We start from the raw sequence: 20,267 nt of genomic DNA, 5'->3' as shown, positions 1-20,267 counted from the left end.
CGTTTCCTCCCACTTTCTTCATTCCACCATTTCATTCATTACTCATCATCACCGTCTCCTTTAGCCTAGCCGGCATAAACGTGGGACGCAAAACTCCATAGATTTCATTTCATTTTTTGCACTTTTTGAGCGAGTGTGCCCACCGCGGTTCAACACATCGGTTCAAAACTACTGCTCTAAAAAGAAGAATCAAACAGTTTCAAGACTATTAAAATACTTACATAAATCTAAGCCATAGTCTGCCCATGTGTGCTTAGCCCGTGTTTAACCCACCTGGAATATTATTGGTACACCCAAACTGTATATCACACTTTCTTTTGCGAGATTTTGTTAGGTGAATTACACACGTTCACATATTGTTAAAATACGCACAACCATATACGACATTTAGTAAATACTATCCTAAAGTCATCGTGAAATTCTGAGTGTATTCAATGAATCAAAGATGGTCTCACCTAAGTTTAAGGTAATTAACAAACAATGTCTGAATGGATTATATTTGTATTTGAAATTACACGGAACTTCACGTTAGTTGCCTTCCCTGGTCTAGTGGTTTGCGCATGCGTCTTTGTTCTTGGGTTCAATTCCCGGTGCAGAGCTACTGAACGCATTACGATGATTCGGATTCCATCTCAAACTCGCCTCATTTCTCATACAGTATTTCTGCTGAAAAAGGACACTAAACATCAACAAAGAAACGGAATTTTAACAAACAACCTGGCTCTTGGAAAACCACTTTTCTTTTCTCTTAGGAAAAAAAAAAAAAAAAAAAAACATATAGGTACCCGTTTGTTTCTTAGAGTTAGGACCCTAATAATAATAATAATAATAATGAAGATCTGGTCCTGGAAAAGTAAGGTGAGGACTATTTCTCAGGTGGATGTGTAGGAAGAGAGATCTCCGAAATTGTGAAAATTGAGTTATCCAGTTACGAGGAAAGCTCATATTCTTCCGCACCAGTGGGTATACAACAGTATCTCATATTGTCACTGGTTGCGAAGGAACTTGACTACGTATCCAACTCTGTGATCATACAGAGTTTAGCAGTTAAATTTTGTTCACACACACTTATACATTTGTTTGCTCACATACATACACTACTATATTATGCCTTATCATTTCATCGTTTAATGTTCCTTATAAAATATATGATTTTGCGAGATTAGCGGGTAGTAGGTTGTCTTGACCCTTGCAACACATGCTTCGGCTTGTGAGAACAGCACACTATAATTTCACAATAGGAAAAGCACCTGGTTAAGTTTTCTAAAGAATTGTTGAAAGGTCTATAAATGTGTAATATGTAAAAGATACACAAGGCAGTAATTTGCATTTTAAAGTTGTATGTGCGAAGAAAGATTTTGCTCGATTTTAGGAAGTTCTTTCACGTTCAATATGTAAAGTGTTAGGCTGATTTCACACAGAAGTATGTAAATAACAATAATTTTATTTAGGATGTAAAGAAATAGATTAGTTTGAAACATAATTAAATTAGTTAAATATTTTCAATTATTCACTTATAGTAAAATAAACATATTACCAACATTTTGTATGTTCTATGAGATGTAAAATTACCGATGAATTGACATAATAATAAATTATTTCTGGAATGCATTGCATGCTTTGGAAATTCATTTTTAAAAATATTTTATACGACTTCCCTGTATAAAAATGTTAGTTTTACGAATCAGAAATCCAGTGCAGTCGCAGTAACAGGTATTTAGAAGATAAGAAGTACTTTAAAATATAATAATTTATTTTTTACAAATCAATTAAGTTAATCTACTAATAATCTTTACAGAGTAGAAACTGGATGCAGTTAGCTAAGGATAGAAGTCAGTGGAGAGCTTTTGTGAACGTGGCATTGAACCTCCGGTTTCCATAGGCCATAGAGTTAGTTAGTTAGTTACTAATAATCTTTAAGTCGAAGTACAGACTTATTTTAAGAGCACCACAACCGTATCTAACATTGAAATCCTGGCTTCCATCCTTCATTTTAAAATTCAAAATTGTCAGATCGCGGAAGTATCAGATAGACATTTTATGTTGCGCATTGCAGAAACCTATTTTTATATATTTCCTTTCAGATTTCATTTTATTTTATTTTATCAACTATATCAAATTAATAACTCGTACTTCTTGTGGTATTTTGTTTCCACATTATGGATTTAATACCTTCTGTCAGTAGTTCGATATACCCAATTCACTTACCGCTAATTGGATATAGATCCTTGAGCTTAAACTAATAGGCATTTGTCCAAAGGTCATTTGGGCTAAATTTGAGTCTCATCTGTGAATATGAAGGGAATGGAAAAATAGATCGTGCATTATTGCATGCACGCAGATAGCCCATCTGCTTTATATTTATGTAATGCACGGTGCTTTTACTAAATTCACGCGCTGAAAGAAAGTGAACATCATGAAGCTTTTTACTTTATTTATTTATTTTTTTACCTTGTACACTTGTATCTTTGTTTACTTAATTTAGCTGCATATTCTTCGAAGTTTTTGTTTATTCATTCATTTTATTGGTAAGTAGTGGTTACCTCTACTTAATCAGACTTTCATTTGTATGCTAAAAATCCGTTCTAAACGTGATGCAACATTTATCTGACAAGATCTTGCGCTCTTCGATTCTTTTTTTTAGTAGCTTCTAAGAAGAAAGCATAGAGCTGAACATTTTCAACACTTTTTCAAGTGCACTTGAGCGCACGTGGTCTCAGGCTTGGATTCCCTGTGGTAAAACACTTAAATTTGAACGCATTATGGTAGTTCGGATCCTAATATAAACTGAAAGGATCTGTCTTACATAGCCTCCGTGATTTAAAAAAAAAAAAGACGCGATACTCCAATAAACAAAGCAAATAAACAAAGACTGAACGCCAGAGAGTCACCACTATAACAGGGAAACTGTTCAAGAATACTTTATCTGCCGGTGAATAAAAATAGTAGTAAGTTAATACAATCTTCATTTATAAATCAATTTTAGGCCCAAATAAACTTCAGAAAAAAAAAAATCACATGGACCAAGGTGAGTTGTGTTTTCCCGAAACAATTCGGGCCTTTTCTAACACTGATGGACGCTGAGTAAGAAGAAGCTTAACAATGATGGAAGTTGAGTAAGTGGAGTAGCGATACAGAAAATATTCGATATTCAAATACAGGAAGTAAGTAGCGACATCAGAAAGAAATGAATGTAGAAACGAAGAGAAAAGACAAGGACAAAGCTAATAAAAAACAGGGAAATACTGATAAACAATTTCTCACGATGATTTGTACTAATAAGCGTTAGTGGTACCTCCCAGTACAATCTCTAGCAAAAGGATATATTGAAGATATTAAAAATAAAGTATCAAATTTAAGACAATTCTTCTTTCATAAACTAAGAGCTAAATTGCTTGATTGATTAATTGTTTTTTTTAAAACACTTCCACTATATGTAACATGAATCTACTCGTAGAGTGAAATCTTAACCTCTACTTCTTTTCTTTCATTCGAGGCTTCGTATCCGTATCGAGAAGCGAACCTCTGACCATACGCGCATACAGCACAGCATAAGCCAAATATTGGAACAAAGAAGTTGCTTTACAAAAATTTCAATGGGTAAACTTTCATAGTTGGCATGTCTTCCCTTTTATTGTCAATATCAGTAATGTAATATAATTAAAACATCACTACTTCGATATTCAAATAATAGATTTACATTATGCACGTTAAAAATGAAACAATAAATAAGTAAAAAATTAAAACATTCACTATATTCTACGTGAATGCCCCCAACCACCCACACACATGATACCTCCCAACATGGAGTTATCATGTTGAAAATTTTCGAACGCCCTGTATAATAATGTAAAATAATATATAATATATGATATGTAAGGATGTAATGTTGTCATTTAATTTTCTTGTAATATTAAAAGGTAGGATTAAGTTAGGACGTGCATTAAAATAGGTTTAGGATTTTTATTTCGTATTTAATGTCTATGTTTTGTTTATTTCTATCTTAATTTCCTATATTTTTAATAATATTCTGCTTATTTCGTTTATTTTCATCTGTAGAACGCTTTTCCTATCTCCAATCATTCTGAAAACTCTGTCAAAAAAAAAAAAAAAAATTTTCTTTAAAAATTTTATTCAAAAATTATTCTTCATAAAATTCTTTAGACTTTCAGCCATTTTGATAGAAAATCGTCAAGATTCACTCGGTTTTGGTGCATCATCTTCAATCTTGTCTTGTGTGACGTCAGTAGCACAGATTTACAGAATTATTTATAATTGGTCGCTTTCCTTTGAACTCTATGATAATTAGCTCATCTTCAATCTTCAGACTGTTACGTCACATTGTTGTCGTACTGTAATGGCGTCAGCCTAAGAAAGCAATCCTCAGTTACTGCCCGTCCGATATTATCGGCATAAAGTGATAAAAAAAGCCGCTCCAGAGCTGATTTTTTACTACTAAAAGATTTAAAAAGGTTCGATTGCAAAATCTGCGATAATTTTTGTGCTATTGATTGAACGGAACGGAGCGAGTAGCGAGGGGAATTAGTGAAGCGAAGCAGCCCAATGTTGTAAGTTGTCTGTATGCATTATGGACGAGGTCTGATTTCTGTATGATTGGATCCTGAATTTTTTGGAAGAACCGTGATAGTTAATGGACTTTTAACTGGTTCAAAATGGACTGTATGTTGTGGAAGATGTGAGTGATAGTTGTTTATTCTGGAACTATGAAATCCATCACAAAATAAATAAGAAAGGTAAACAGGAACGGGTGCTTGTAAGGACAACATTGGATTCTGCTTGTACACAAACTCATCCGAACTGTAAGTAAGTTTTCTTTATTTCTAAAAGTGGTTTCAAGCGAAGTAACTTGGTAGCCTGGATTCATGGATATTTTTCTTTTAACCTCAAAATTCACCAAGTTATCACGTTGGAATATGGTGTTTAGTGAAACATAATAATATAACTATGTCTTCGTAAATTCCTTTCCCGTAGGATCTACACAATTACTGAGACAATATGTGACGGCTTAGGCTTATCTATAAAGGGGGGGGGGGGGGGAATAACAGGCAGAGCAAATACTGACGGAATATACATGCAAGTGTAAAATTTTCATTTAGAGTGACCATCGAAATTCCTGTTATTCAAAGAAAGCAAAAATCTTGTGAAAGGCTATATGCAGTATTCTTTATTATTGTTGTGATTTTTTTTTTTTTATTTGGCTATGCATCATTTGGCTGTACATTAGAACAACGCTAACCAACTAGGATAGGAATGACGTTCTCCAGTATAGAACATATATTCAATATATTTTATTCTTTTAAAGTTTTTTTTTTAACCTTAACGTATCCGTGAAGTATGAGAAAGAAACCGAAGCTGTACTTTGATAAAAGAAGCACGATGGGTCGTTTTGTCATAAATTTCCGATAGGGGCAATTGGTTTTCTACACCGTGCGAACATTCATATAACATTTTTTTTTTTTTGTAACAGAATCTCATTAAAGGAAATGTGGCCTGGACTGCCAACCAAAGCGTTTTTACGTTATAAAATAAATTTGTTGGTGTGAGTGTGTAGTGTGAATGTGTCTTAGGTTAGTGTAGGTTAAGGATTTAGTGATTTCATGTGTATTTTGTTGTAAAATATGTAGGCAAGAAATGAATAAATATAAGAAAAAGGGTGCCTAGTAATTGTAGCTGCTGTGAACAGCTAAAACGTAAGAGATTTTTTTTTTTAAAAAATGAAAGATATGAATGCCAATGAGAGGCACTTTCCTTAAGATAGTCGAGAATGAGTAACTATTTAATAAAAGTAATAAATATTGGGAATATGTGAAATAAAATTTGAAAGTCATGAGAGTATGTGTGCATGTGATATTGTAAATGGTTGGTCACGAATTGTGACACGCACGGTAAAATGATTCTGTAAAGTGTAATGCGATGTATTGTTGTGCCCCTAAACTCAATGTAAACCGTCTGTATAAAGCTTCGGTAAAACAAGTAAAGCTTCAGGTGGACAATTATGTTTTATTCCATATAACAGAGATACAGTAGAGTAGATTTTTTTTTTTTTATAGTAAAACATGATTTAGTCGAGATCAATAGTGCGTCTTCCTGTCAATCCGATAATGAATCATCGAGGGGAAAATGATATGAGTGAAACGTTACGGGGAACCCATCAGTGAATGTCACGAATCCTGAGATTTATTTTTTTTTATCTACTTTCCAAATTTTCGAGTTTATTTATTTATTTTTTTTTTTTTTCCGTTGCGCAAACTTCATTTAGATAATACACTTGCAGGGCAGGTCTTCTGAGTTCGATTCTTTCTCCCATGACTATGGAGCGAGTGAGTGCATCCCCGGTTGCGAGCTATTCTTCTGTGATGGCCACATAGACTTGTAGCTGGTTAAACTGGTGATATACTCAAACGCACCTTGGTCCCGAGAAAGCGAACATCTGAGAACAACAGTAGACACGAATACACATACACTAAACAAACAAATTAAAAAAATTTTATTTTGCTAACAAATTTGGCTACGCCAGCCAGGATGATATTCGGTGATGGAACTTGTAATGTTTCGATTATATCATTCTCAAGGAATGATGGTCACGAAAAAAAAAAAAAAAAAAAAAAAAAAAAAAAAAAAAAAAAAAAAAAAGCGAGTTGAAGAAAGTGGTAAATCTTTATAGATGAGCAGGAATAGTTGCATATTGTCTGAGTAATTGGTAGATCCGGGGAATTTTATGAAAGTTTGTAAAAGGGAAGATAAAATATGTCGTGTAAAAAGTTAAGTGAGACCAATCAGTCTGTGGACAAGTATCGTTGTTGTGACGAGCTAATAGAAGGAGTACGCGTCTTTTGTGACGATTGTCAATTGTGGATTCATTCCCAATGCCAGGGATTGTCGGAAACGGAAGTCACTGAACTGCAACAAAGTGTGGAACCGTGGTATTGCAAATATTGTACTGTAAAACGTGCGGCACAGGTAGACTTGCCGGCGTCCAATGGAGAAAATGACACAGAGAGGGGTTCACTGGTAGTTCTTCCGCAGGTGACCGAGGTAGAGAATGATACTGTAGTGCAGGAATCGGTAGAGTCACAGTCCACGTCTAACTTAGCTGAACTTTTACAGCAATTTACTCAAACATTAAGTTTAAAATTTGATCAGAAATTTGGTAATGTTAGTACTCAGTTAGAACAAGTTAATGCTAATGTAAACACTAGATTTGAAAATGTAAACTTTGCGTTAGGGCAGATAAATGACAGATTTTCTAAAGTAACTGATAGCATTCAAGATCTCAATAACCGGTTTGAACAGTTTAAGTTAGAGACAAATACCACTATCACAGAGAAGTTCGAACGTGTAAGTAAAGACGTGGAGGAGGTACGTCAAGACGTCCAGGACCTTCAGTCCACTTTCACCAATTATCGCGAAACATTGGATGAGCGCGTAACGGATGTGGAAAAGGAGTTGCGTCTGTCGGAATGCACCGTGAATCGTAGATGTGACTCTCTAGCTAAGGAAATATCACGTCTCGAATCACAACAAAAAGACGACTATCGGCAACTTGAGATCAAAGTACAGACCCTTACGAACCGCGTCATGAATAGAGTACCTAAGGGAAATAGGAAACGTTTGTATACTGGATCCGTTGATTCAGATGGCTCAGATTCTGATGCTTTAGTGGAGGTTCCAGTATCTTCGGTTGGGGAAACTGCAACCATCACTACAGTGACGGTGTCAGGGTGCCTGTCAACGGCCAGGGATAAAATTTGTGGAAATGTCACCCAACTTTCCAGTCACATGCCAATGAGGAGGTGAGACGGATGAATGAAAGAATTGATGGAAAGAGAAATGAAGGGGTAATTAGGCGCGTTCCTTTGACAAGTGTGACCTGTCTGCCTCATCAGTGTTGCCAACTCACGCATGTTCCACTAATGTCAGCTCAGGTTATTCCGAGTGGGGTGCGTACGAGCGTTGGAGTTCTGGAGGAGGGGCACAATCATGCGGGGACTACCATCTCCGAGAAATCTTCATTAGGTCAAAATTTAAATAACCTTGTAACTTTTGGACAAAATTCACCGACGGAGAGGGGCCCCGTATTAGAGTGTGGCACTCCTCAGAACACCAATGGACGTGCGGACACAGCAAACGGCAACAAACATATCAGCATCCGATTGTCAGAAATTCGGAACTTACCCATGTTTACAGGAGAATTCGGACAAGCTAGTTTATTCCTTGAAAACTTGGAACAAACTTTTCAATTATTAGAGGCTTCTGACCGAGAAAAATTATTACTATTGCCACGTTGTTTGACAGAGGGGGCTAGAGCTTGGTATAAAACGGTCGAAGAACAAATACGAACCTTCGATGATTTTGTTCGATTATTCAGGGACAGTTTTCTTTCTTTACGGATGGAGCGCCTACAGAAGAAATTTGTACAAAACATGCGATATGACCGGACGAAATACCCTCGTTTGAGAGACTTCGCCTGGAAGGTGATAGCGGAATATTATGCGGTCGTGCATCATCCGGATGAAGGGGAGCTAATCGAAATCCTGCTTGACTGTTTGCCTCCGAATGAGTCTAAGATATTAAGAGCTGTGGAACCCAAGTCCACACAACAGTTAATTTTAAAATTAACCGAATTAGAGGGTTACCCAGAACACACTGGAGCCGTGACTGAGAGAAAATGGAGGAAACCTTTCGCACGACAAGTAGTGGTCCAAAAGAGGTTTGGAAAAGGAGGGAAACAAACCAAGGAGTCGTCCTCACAAACCGAAGAGACTAAGGAAAAAACTCTGATGAGCAATTCACGAGATTCCTCCAGTACGGAAGATCGGAAATCACGATATCCTTACAGGAATCGATGGAGGAATGGAAATTCCTATAACCGAAACATGAGAGGTCGTGGCCCGGGAAGACCGCGGTATGACCCATACCGAGAGGGACCAGGAGTAGCCTATGGCTATGGAAATAGTGGAGAATACGGGAATTATCCAAGTGGATCCCAGGTTTTCCCAAATGGAAATGTAACTTCTGGTGGGATGCGTGCCAGTCCGCCATATGCATCGGGTGTACCACCACCTGGAGGGGGTAGTGTATCCCATACAACACCTTCCCCAGGGGTGAACATGGCGACTGTGGCGGGATCGTACCCATCTCACCCGACGTTCGCACCAACGTCAGTCGGAAGTCAAACGAGTGAAAACTGGACGGGAAATGCATATCGCAGTTCTCAGTAGGGGAGATTGCGAACTGCGAGATGGATTCCCTGACTCCCCAAGAAGAAGAAGAAGAAGACGGTAACACCACCTTGTGTAAAGTTTCGGCCTATCAAAATTCATGTTTGGCGGATAATCTTGTTTTGAATAGTAAACCTTTAGTCAATTCAAAATTGAACGTTTCGAGAGATATAGAAATTTTGGAATATCGCACAATTGCTCCTGTGTTTTCGATTTGCTTCGTGATCGATGAACGGGAATGTGAGAATGATGGTGACCGAGGGGTCATTCTCACATACCCGTCACCGACATTACAATGCTCGATTGGCGGTTTATTTCTTATCATCCTGCTTCCCATGGCATTGTCGAAAGAAGGCATCGAGACCTCCATCGGATACTTCGTCTATATTGTCATGATAATCAAGCCAGATGGAGCTATTATCTCAAGGAGGCGCAAGACTTATGCAATCATTCAATGTGCGAATCCCTGGGATGCACTCCGGCGGAGATATTCCTCTCTTACTCAGCTTCTCAGGATTTCAAACGAAATTTCCATTGGCCAAAGGAATCTGAATCTGTACCTGACGATAAGAAATTCGTTATTTCCATACCTGCCATAAAACCGAAAAGAGAAAGGAAAGAAGAAGAAAAGAAAGGAAAAGATGAGATAAAAGAAGGTTCTCTGGTAATGTTAAAGACCCATTACTTATCATCGGTACCAAAGAAGGTATTCTCAAAATTCATGTTCACATATCTCGGACCATATTTGGTAACTAAACTTTTTAGGAATTCAGCTCAACTTCAAACATTATCAGGAGAGAATATTGGAGTGCAAAGCTATGACAACATAAAACTTTTTCGATGTTCAGATCTCAAGCGACGACAACTTCTTGGCGAGGCAGAGAATCCATAAAAGCTCAAAGGCGAAAATAAAACATTTTAGGATTTTAATTAGGTTAAGAGATTTAGATTAGTATAAATGTCGTTTATTTTCTTTTAGTGCAGATAAATGTTGTTAGTGTATTCATGATGTAAGAAAGAAAAACATTTTTTTTCTTCCAAGGACCGCGGAAGATGATACCTCCCAACATGGAGTTATCATGTTGAAAATTTTCGAACGCCCTGTATAATAATGTAAAATAATATATAATATATGATATGTAAGGATGTAATGTTGTCATTTAATTTTCTTGTAATATTAAAAGGTAGGATTAAGTTAGGACGTGCATTAAAATAGGTTTAGGATTTTTATTTCGTATTTAATGTCTAGGTTTTGTTTATTTCTATCTTAATTTCCTATATTTTTAATAATATTCTGCTTATTTCGTTTATTTTCATCTGTAGAACGCTTTTCCTATCTCCAATCATTCTGAAAACTCTGTCAAAAAAAAAAAAATTTTCTTTAAAAATTTTATTCAAAAATTATTCTTCATAAAATTCTTTAGACTTTCAGCCATTTTGATAGAAAATCGTCAAGATTTACTCGGTTTTGGTGCATCATCTTCAATCTTGTCTTGTGTGACGTCAGTAGCACAGATTTACAGAATTATTTATAATTGGTCGCTTTCCTTTGAACTCTATGATAATTAGCTCATCTTCAATCTTCAGACTGTTACGTCACATTGTTGTCGTACTGTAATGGCGTCAGCCTAAGAAAGCAATCCTCAGTTACTGCCCGTCCGATATTATCGGCATAAAGTGATAAAGAAAGCCGCTCCAGAGCTGATTTTTTACTACTAAAAGATTTAAAAAGGTTCGATTGCAAAATTTGCGATAATTTTTGTGCTATTGATTGAACGGAACGGAGCGAGTAGCGAGGGGAATTAGTGAAGCGAAGCAGCCCAATGTTGTAAGTTGTCTGTATGCATTATGGACGAGGTCTGATTTCTGTATGATTGGATCCTGAATTTTTTGGAAGAACCGTGATAGTTAATGGTCTTTTAACTGGTTCAAAATGGACTGTATGTTGTGGAAGATGTGAGTGATAGTTGTTTATTCTGGAACTATGAAATCCATCACAAAATAAATAAGAAAGGTAAACAGGAACGGGTGCTTGTAAGGACAACATTGGATTCTGCTTGTACACAAACTCATCCGAACTGTAAGTAAGTTTTCTTTATTTCTAAAAGTGGTTTCAAGCGAAGTAACTTGGTAGCCTGGATTCATGGATATTTTTCTTTTAACCTCAAAATTCACCAAGTTATCACGTTGGAATATGGTGTTTAGTGAAACATAATAATATAACTATGTCTTCGTAAATTCCTTTCCCGTAGGATCTACACAATTACTGAGACAATATGTGACGGCTTAGGCTTATCTATAAAGGGGGGGGGGGGGTAATAACAGGCAGAGCAAATACTGACGGAATATACATGCAAGTGTAAAATTTTCATTTAGAGTGACCATCGAAATTCCTGTTATTCAAAGAAAGCAAAAATCTTGTGAAAGGCTATATGCAGTATTCTTTATTATTGTTGTGATTTTTTTTTTTTTTTATTTGGCTATGCATCATTTGGCTGTACATTAGAACAACGCTAACCAACTAGGATAGGAATGACGTTCTCCAGTATAGAACATATATTCAATATATTTTATTCTTTTAAAGTTTTTTTTTTTTTAACCTTAACGTATCCGTGAAGTATGAGAAAGAAACCGAAGCTGTACTTTGATAAAAGAAGCACGATGGGTCGTTTTGTCATAAATTTTCGATAGGGGCAATTGGTTTTCTACACCGTGCGAACATTCATATAACATTTTTTTTTGTAACAGAATCTCATTAAAGGAAATGTGGCCTGGACTGCCAACCAAAGCGTTTTTACGTTATAAAATAAATTTGTTGGTGTGAGTGTGTAGTGTGAATGTGTCTTAGGTTAGTGTAGGTTAAGGATTTAGTGATTTCATGTGTATTTTGTTGTAAAATATGTAGGCAAGAAATGAATAAATATAAGAAAAAGGGTGCCTAGTAATTGTAGCTGCTGTGAACAGCTAAAACGTAAGAGTTTTTTTTTAAAAAAAATGAAAGATATGAATGCCAATGAGAGGCACTTTCCTTAAGATAGTCGAGAATGAGTAACTATTTAATAAAAGTAATAAATATTGGGAATATGTGAAATAAAATTTGAAAGTCATGAGAGTATGTGTGCATGTGATATTGTAAATGGTTGGTCACGAATTGTGACACGCACGGTAAAATGATTCTGTAAAGTGTAATGCGATGTATTGTTGTGCCCCTAAACTCAATGTAAACCGTCTGTATAATGCTTCGGTAAAACAAGTAAAGCTTCAGGTGGACAATTATGTTTTATTCCATATAACAGAGATACAGTAGAGTAGATTTTTTTTATTATAGTAAAACATGATTTAGTCGAGATCAATAGTGCGTCTTCCTGTCAATCCGATAATGAATCATCGAGGGGAAAATGATATGAGTGAAACGTTACGGGGAACCCATCAGTGAATGTCACGAATCCTGAGATTTATTTTTTTTTATCTACTTTCCAAATTTTCGAGTTTATTTATTTAATTTTTTTTTTTCCGTTGCGCAAACTTCATTTAGATAATACACTTGTAGGGCAGGTCTTCTGAGTTCGATTCTTTCTCCCATGACTATGGAGCGAGTGAGTGCATCCCCGGTTGCGAGCTATTCTTCTGTGATGGCCACATAGACTTGTAGCTGGTTAAACTGGTGATATACTCAAACGCACCTTGGTCCCGAGAAAGCGAACATCTGAGAACAACAGTAGACACGAATACACATACACTAAACAAACAAATTAAAAAAATTTTATTTTGCTAACACACACATACAAAGGAAAAGACATGCTCTTAACATCACCATAGAAAACACGCATACACAGCGCTTCCATCAACATTCCATCATCAATGGCAGAATTCTAGAACACTGACCCGCACCCCCATTGAGTAATAAAAAAGTAATCAACCAGGTTACTAACCCGCCTGCACTCGCTATTGATCGCTCCGCATCACTATGTGAATTGAACATTCAGCTCTGAGAACCAATCTTGATACTAACCCATTTTCACCTATATGTGCGGCCCAACATTCCAGAACCTTCCGATCAACAATCAAGCACAAAGAACAAAATCATAAATTATACAGAAGTGTCGTAATACTACAAAATCAAGTGTCAACTAAAGCAAAACACACTCGTAAAGTATGCATTAACAGAGAACCAAAACATTCTCAGCGAGTGGAGAAAATCGTAAAAATCGAACATGTAGAGCTGCTGCAATTCTTTTCCAGGCTAGGTTGACTCATGTCGATACAAATATATTTAAGCATATCTTATCAAACAACTGGAGCATGTAAACCCTTAACTTTTTCTAGAACCGGATAATGAAGACAATAAACACTTCTCAAAAATAAATAAAAGTAAGAGACAGAATAAGAGAAAGAATGATCATAACTTCCAATGCTTTAACGACCAAGATTATAAACAAAATAGCTTTGTTTAATTATTTTCAACACGAAGAAGTTGCCAAATGACATACTTCTAAAACCACTGTAAGTAAGAAATTATAACTTAGTCTCCCCTCAGAGAAAAAGCTAAATAACAAATTTGGTTAAATGTTAATAACGGGGGGCCAACACTAACTTGCTCTGCGGAACTCTAACCCGCCTTCACTCGGCAATACTGTCTGAATTAATGTTGTTAATCTAACCTAACCGAATGTGAATAGAATATCGCATTAAAAACGTGGTTCCATAAAGCTAAACAATAGTCCAAATTGTTCGGCAGATGTCAAGCCGGGATGTTTCAATTTATAAATTACTTAAAAATGTAATTACTCATATTTGGTAATTATAAATATATTATGTCACAGTGAGTTAGGTTATGATACTTTTGGCTCACATTCCGGCGTTTGTGCTGTATCGCCAGACTACAAGAAAGTCGGAAAAAAGTACCAAAATGTATTAGATTTGGTTAGATTCCGTTCCATTACATTACAGGTTAGGTTGCATTACAAGTCAGTCACCTTTAAAACAGGTGTATAATCTTTTACAATTTGGAATATAAAATTACTATTTGCATATAAATACGGCGTCTGGATGTATGATGTACGGCATAAAAAACTACAGCATCGCTGCTGTATTGTCAGATCACACGAGAAAAAAATAATACAAATAAAACAAAGTGAATATTATTTAAGTTTCTCCTCCAAAATACTAGACCCTTGCCAACTTGGTAGTGATTATTGTTCGAAATACATTGTGGACGTATGGCATAAAAACCACTGCATAAAAGACAAACTTGTGCCACGTGGTGACTAAAAAGCACGAATGTTATCTAACCGCGTCACGGCAGAAGCTCAGCTAGCGGGCCCGAGATACCGAGGGGTGCGTCAGCAGCGGGAGTATACGTATAAACGAGGAGAGTGAAAAAATACTTTATGTCATAAAATGCAGGGCTTATGTGCTGCACAAATGAAACGAAATCTTTAGTTTTACGTCCCACGTTTATGCCGGTTAGGCTAAAGGAGACAGTGATGATGAGAAATGAATAAAATGGTGGAATGAAGAAAATGGGAAAAAACGGGAGAACCCCGAGAAAACCCACGAGTATGGTGTTTGTCCACCACAAAGTCCACACGGCGCGAGCTGGGATCGAACAGTGGCCCCAAGCACCGGAGAGATACAAAATGCCATAAAAAAAATTATCTTCCTAACGGCTTGTGTATAGCCCGCTCCTCCAGTTCTTTGTTACCGGAACTGGAAGAGTCACTACTACCAGTACTACTACAACTATTGCTACTAACTACTACTACCGGTACTACTACTACTACTGCTACTACTTATACTAAAGCTTCCTTACCACAAGATTTACATCTTAAATCTTTATAACATGGGATTCCGATTCATTATGAACTAACATGAATCGTTAGAATCACTACGATTCGTTAAAAATCACTGGGGGGAGCGGGATATACTCAATCCTTCCTAACTTTACGTGCTTACGAAATATTGTAATTTTGACTGAAATCTTGAACTCGTTTAAACTTTCATTACGATGTCCCCTTTAATCAAAGTAAGACAAATAAATAAATAATGAACTATGTTCAAAATTCATTTCAAACTGTTCAACCGTTTCCCCGTGATGCGATTACAAACAACAGGCACTATCGCTTTCAATGAAAGCAAAGAAATTATGGAAAATTTCCCCTTTCCTTAAAATGAAAATTTTCATAAACACTGCAACACATGCCAACTTAATTTTAATAAGGTGTTTATATGGCCTATGTTTAGCAGAAGGGGTCCAGCTCTTTAATCTAAAAAATGTTACAATTTTGGTATTTTCTGTTCACATTCGGTTAGTTTAAGTTATTTTAGGTTAGGTTAGTTTAGTTTATGTTATATTAGTGTAGAGGTCCCTCATTATTTTCCAAAAAATTACAGAATTTCGCGTATTTCTACTAATATTAGGTTAGTTTAGGTTAGCTCTGGTTAGTTTATGTTAGGTTAGATTTGGTTATGTTATGTTACGTCTAAGTACTTGCATCATTCATTTCTCCTGTAAATTTTGTGTTTTTCACGTGCTTCTGGACCCCTTATAATAAACATACCCGTTTATATACCGAGTTTTATCTAACTTGGCGGGCTCGTGGCATACTGCATTTAATTGTTTATCTATTTAATTAATTATTTGTAATAAATTTTGAACTTCCTCTACTCATATTCCTAAGATGCGCCCTTGAATCAAATTAATATAAAAGTCCCAGCTCAGGGTAGGTACTAATTATTGTATGCTCAAAAATTCAATCCAAATAATTTAACCGTTTTCCCATGTTGCGAATACAAAACAAGATTTCTTTTAATTTTTATATAATAGATTACAGTTGAACAGTGTTATAGCTACTTTGATCGAGCGTAGACATTTATCATGAATCAATCCCAAACTTTTTTCTTTTTTTTTCAATAGTGTTCTATTCTGATGGTACACAAATTTTACGCCAATTTTGAAGATAAGCATACACTAAGAAGTACGATTAAAGAAAGTTATTATAATCACATAAGAGTATTATTTCAATCCAAGATTTGAAGTATATTTTGAGACGAGCCACTTCGACTTGTGAATGAATTACCACCGACCAAACCACAACATCCATTATTTAAAATAAGTATGCATATTAGCAAAGCACCTCATTTTTCACTTTGAAAATTTACCAATCGAAATTTCCATGCATTCGTAACGTACAACACTAATATCTCAATTAAAAATTAAATGTGGTACTATTCTGATTCTCGATTACATTCGTAACCCCTTGTACCACATTGGCATACACGGATCTTTCCAATAATTCTCCCATCACTCTGGAAACAACTACTACTAAAAATGCAATGTACAATGCAATTACCCAGTACTGTGTAATGCAATTAGCCAGTTCAAAGTGTTTTAGCTAATTTACAATTATGTACTTCTAGGGAATTTCTTTGTATTATCTGAGTTTCCAGTACAAGGATACGATTGAATATAAATTATCACTAAGGATTACAGAAATATCTCAATATATTTTCTTAACTTTATACAGAATTACTTTTGCATATAGTTTCTTCAAATCAACTTACCGAACAGAGACGAATGACTTGAGAGAAGACACATTCTTTAACGCCATTCTCACAGCCATATTTACTATTTTTTTTTTTTTTATCTCCCTCCCTATCTGAAAAATTGCCCCAACCAGTGGCCCCTACCACCAGCAGACTGTCCTCTGCATTCAATGTAGCCAGAGTGTGGCTATTAACGCAACATAAAAGCCAGCGTTGCCAGGTTTCGGAAATTGCACATGCATGATAATAGTATATTACATACGCACCTCGACGTCGCCAGATTTTTTTTTTCTCAGGTAGGGCTAGTGTAAGGCTCGTTTTAGACGAAAGCATCTATCGTAGCAGATGTGCTGCTAAAAATCTCGTATAATATTCTATGGCATCAAAAGTATATTGTGTTTTTACACGGTAGCATTTTGTCGTGACGTAGCAAACAAATCACTGGAGAAGAGCGCAATTACCTATGGCTCCAAAACTAAAAACATATTACAGTCACTATTTCTTCTAAAGCCCTTTTTCGCATATGCTTATTATGATAAAAAGAACTTTTAACAGTGCAGTTATACTATACAGATCCATAGATTTTAAAATTTACAGAAGAAATTTCTAATATTTTAATAGAGTAGTGTATAAGAAATAAAAATATGGTGTGCACTTAGAACTTAGGTAATTTCGTCACCGGAAATTTCGCCACCGGAATTTTTGTCACCAAAATATTAGCATGTAGGTAATTTCGTCACCGAAAATTTTGACGTAATAAATTTGCCACCGGTAATTTTGTCACTGAAAATGACCAGTGTCTTATAGAACATGACACAATGAATAAACTAGAAAAAGTTTTTGAAATTGCATAGATTGTTAAATAAATAGTTACAATAGTTACATGTTATTTTAAATATTATGTCTGAGATAAGAGACAAAATTTTCAGTAATTCTATCACAGAAATATTAATTAGTATGTAAACTTTTTCACGGTATCTTTCGTAGAGACAAACTAAGTGATCAAAAAGCTTACCTGATCTTAATCAAACTCGGAAAGCAATTCAGTTGGTATTGTACTCTGCAAAATCAAATTCTCGGATACTCGACGCAAGAACAAACACCAGTAGAAGATCATAATGCCAGCTTCAGTAAATGTTAAAAGCACGGGCAAAATGGACCCCTAATGAGTTTGTATATTACTATTTACAAATTTCGTTTTGCCAATATCAAAATCACAGAAAATAGTAAAGAAAATGTAAGTCGTTATAATACCATAAGCGTTTTACATGTTCATTTTCTACTGTGCATCACAAATGAAACACCAAGCAAAAAATCTGTCAAACTTTTAGTTCCAGCGTTGTACGCTAAACACAAAGACTGGAGCCGTTTCTGCAAAGTCTGAAACGCTCTATTAGTTTTCTTTTTTGGTGGTTGGCCCACAGCATCTTGAGGAAGCATAGTTGAAACTGTTGCTTCATCTTGTTGAATTCCACGAATAAACCTCCAAATAGTTGGGTGGGATATTCCTACCAGTTGATGAAACTTCTGGTTCCACGATTCACATATATTATTTGTCCTAGGATTGTTCAGGGTGGCTTGGTGAACATTCCATGTGTCTGGAGGATATGGAGGGGGCACATTGCGTAAACGAATATTTCCAGATCGAGCTTTAACACGGCGATATGTGCCGGACAAGTAAGTACTATCAAAATAGTCTAGAAGTTCCAGCTCTTCCTCCGAAGCCTCCTCCCTTAGTATTTGTATTCCTCTATGCACATCCGCTATAGGGAGAAATGCTAATCCGTTCATTTCCCCGCAAAACAGACGAAAATTTTCATCGTTCTGTGAGTACAAATTCTTGAACCTTCCTCCACGTTGCCTGAGTCAAGTGAAAAAAACAACTTTGTATACGAGTTGAATGTCCAAAAGTGGTTTTTACAGCCTGCATTGCCGCTATCTCGAAATCCATAACCACAGTTGCAGGGTCCGGATATTCACCATACTCACTGCACTGATGCACCACCGCACGAAACAGTTCTTCATACGAACTTTGTGTCTTGCTCTGCATTAGGGCGTACACCGTAGTAATGGAAGTCTCACCTATCGGTATACAAATAACGTAAACTTGAAGGAAATTTTTAGGAGCCATTGAAAAGTTGCCGTCCATCATCCATATTTCACTTCCTGATAGCTCCATAAGGCACTCTCTTGTTCCAAATGCCCTCTCAATGCGCTCTTTTCACCTGACGTAGTCAATATGGAGGAAGGTCCAAGAGCTTAGTCTGACAGAACAATACAAGAACCATGAAATCTTTTGTAAAATTCTGATATTGGCAAATCCTAATATTTGTAAATAATGATATACAAACCCATTATAGGCCCATTTTGCCTGTGCTTTTAACATTTGCTGAAGCTGACTTTTATGTTCTTCTACTGACGAAATTACTGTGTAAAAATTTCCGTGATGAAATTACCTACATGCTAATATTTTGGTGACGAAACTTCCGGTGACGAAATCTCCGGTGACAAAATTACCGCCGCCCGTGCACTTACATCTGAGATGCGTATTTACGTGGAAATATAGAAATTAAAGTCGAACCTAAAATGCACGTAATCTTCAATAAAGTGCCATAAAATTTTGACAAGTCTGAAATTTTGGCAATTTCCCCATTTTGTATCGGGAACAGAACCCAAGCAACCCCTTCGGTACTTCTAACCCGCTCCCACTAATGCTACTACTACTACTACTACTACCACTACTACCTTTACTCCTATTCCAACTACTACTACCCGTTCCTACTCCTACTCCTATTCCTACTACTGCTACTACTACTACTATTACTATTACTACACCTACTGCTACTGTTACTATTACTGAGTACTACTTCTACTCTTACCACTACTTACTCCTCCTCCTCCTACTACTGCTACTACTACTTACTTCTACTACTACTACTACTAATACACCTACTTCCTACTACTACTACTTATACTATGGATCCGTATAGTAAAACTACACTTTGCCACCTGTTAAAGTGAAGCTGCACCGGAGAATGCAAGAGCACACCTCAGAAATGATTGCTGAAGGTACAATAAATGAAACGAAAAGTATTTTTTTTTTTTAATGAATTACTATGTGGATCCGTATAGTGAAACTGGACGCTTTTAACTTTGTACAAACAAGGTTGTTCCTCATATTTTTTAATCAACATAATAATAGTATCCCTACTCCAACTCATTTTTCTTTACTACAATTCAATTTCCCACACAAAACAAAGAGCATAGATATTTGACACAAAATCTATCGCTTCCTTTTAACACACCATGGCGCTGCAATCGGAGTAGAAATGCTGGGGAAAATGCTACAAAATAGAGCAGGTTCTATCGACAAGAAATGCCATAGGATATGCCATGGCATGGGAAATGCTATAGCATTTGCTACTTTACACGGTAGGATATCGATGACACGATTTTTGCTACGAGAAGTGCTACGATAAA

At 36.2% G+C, this 20,267-nt stretch overlaps 1 protein-coding gene across 1 annotated transcript in view; it reads right to left on the bottom strand.

The window, feature by feature from the left end:
- The window catches only part of ND-18 (NADH:ubiquinone oxidoreductase subunit 18), a 31,155-nt gene extending 14,187 nt beyond the window's left edge, over positions 1–16,968 (bottom strand). The window contains exon 1 of the mRNA XM_081746141.1: positions 16,806–16,968. Coding sequence (XP_081602267.1) covers positions 16,806–16,864 — 59 coding nt within the window. The 5' untranslated portion in view covers positions 16,865–16,968. The remainder of the gene's footprint in view (positions 1–16,805) is intronic.
- Positions 16,969–20,267: the final 3,299 nt, after the last annotated feature.

This window comes from Thermobia domestica, chromosome 2 (genome assembly GCF_964235325.1).
Source record: "Thermobia domestica chromosome 2, izTheDome1.hap1.1, whole genome shotgun sequence".
Classification (NCBI taxonomy): domain Eukaryota; kingdom Metazoa; phylum Arthropoda; class Insecta; order Zygentoma; family Lepismatidae; genus Thermobia; species Thermobia domestica.
Note: the sequence above shows the minus strand (reverse complement) of the source record. Positions and strands in the feature narration are given on the sequence as shown.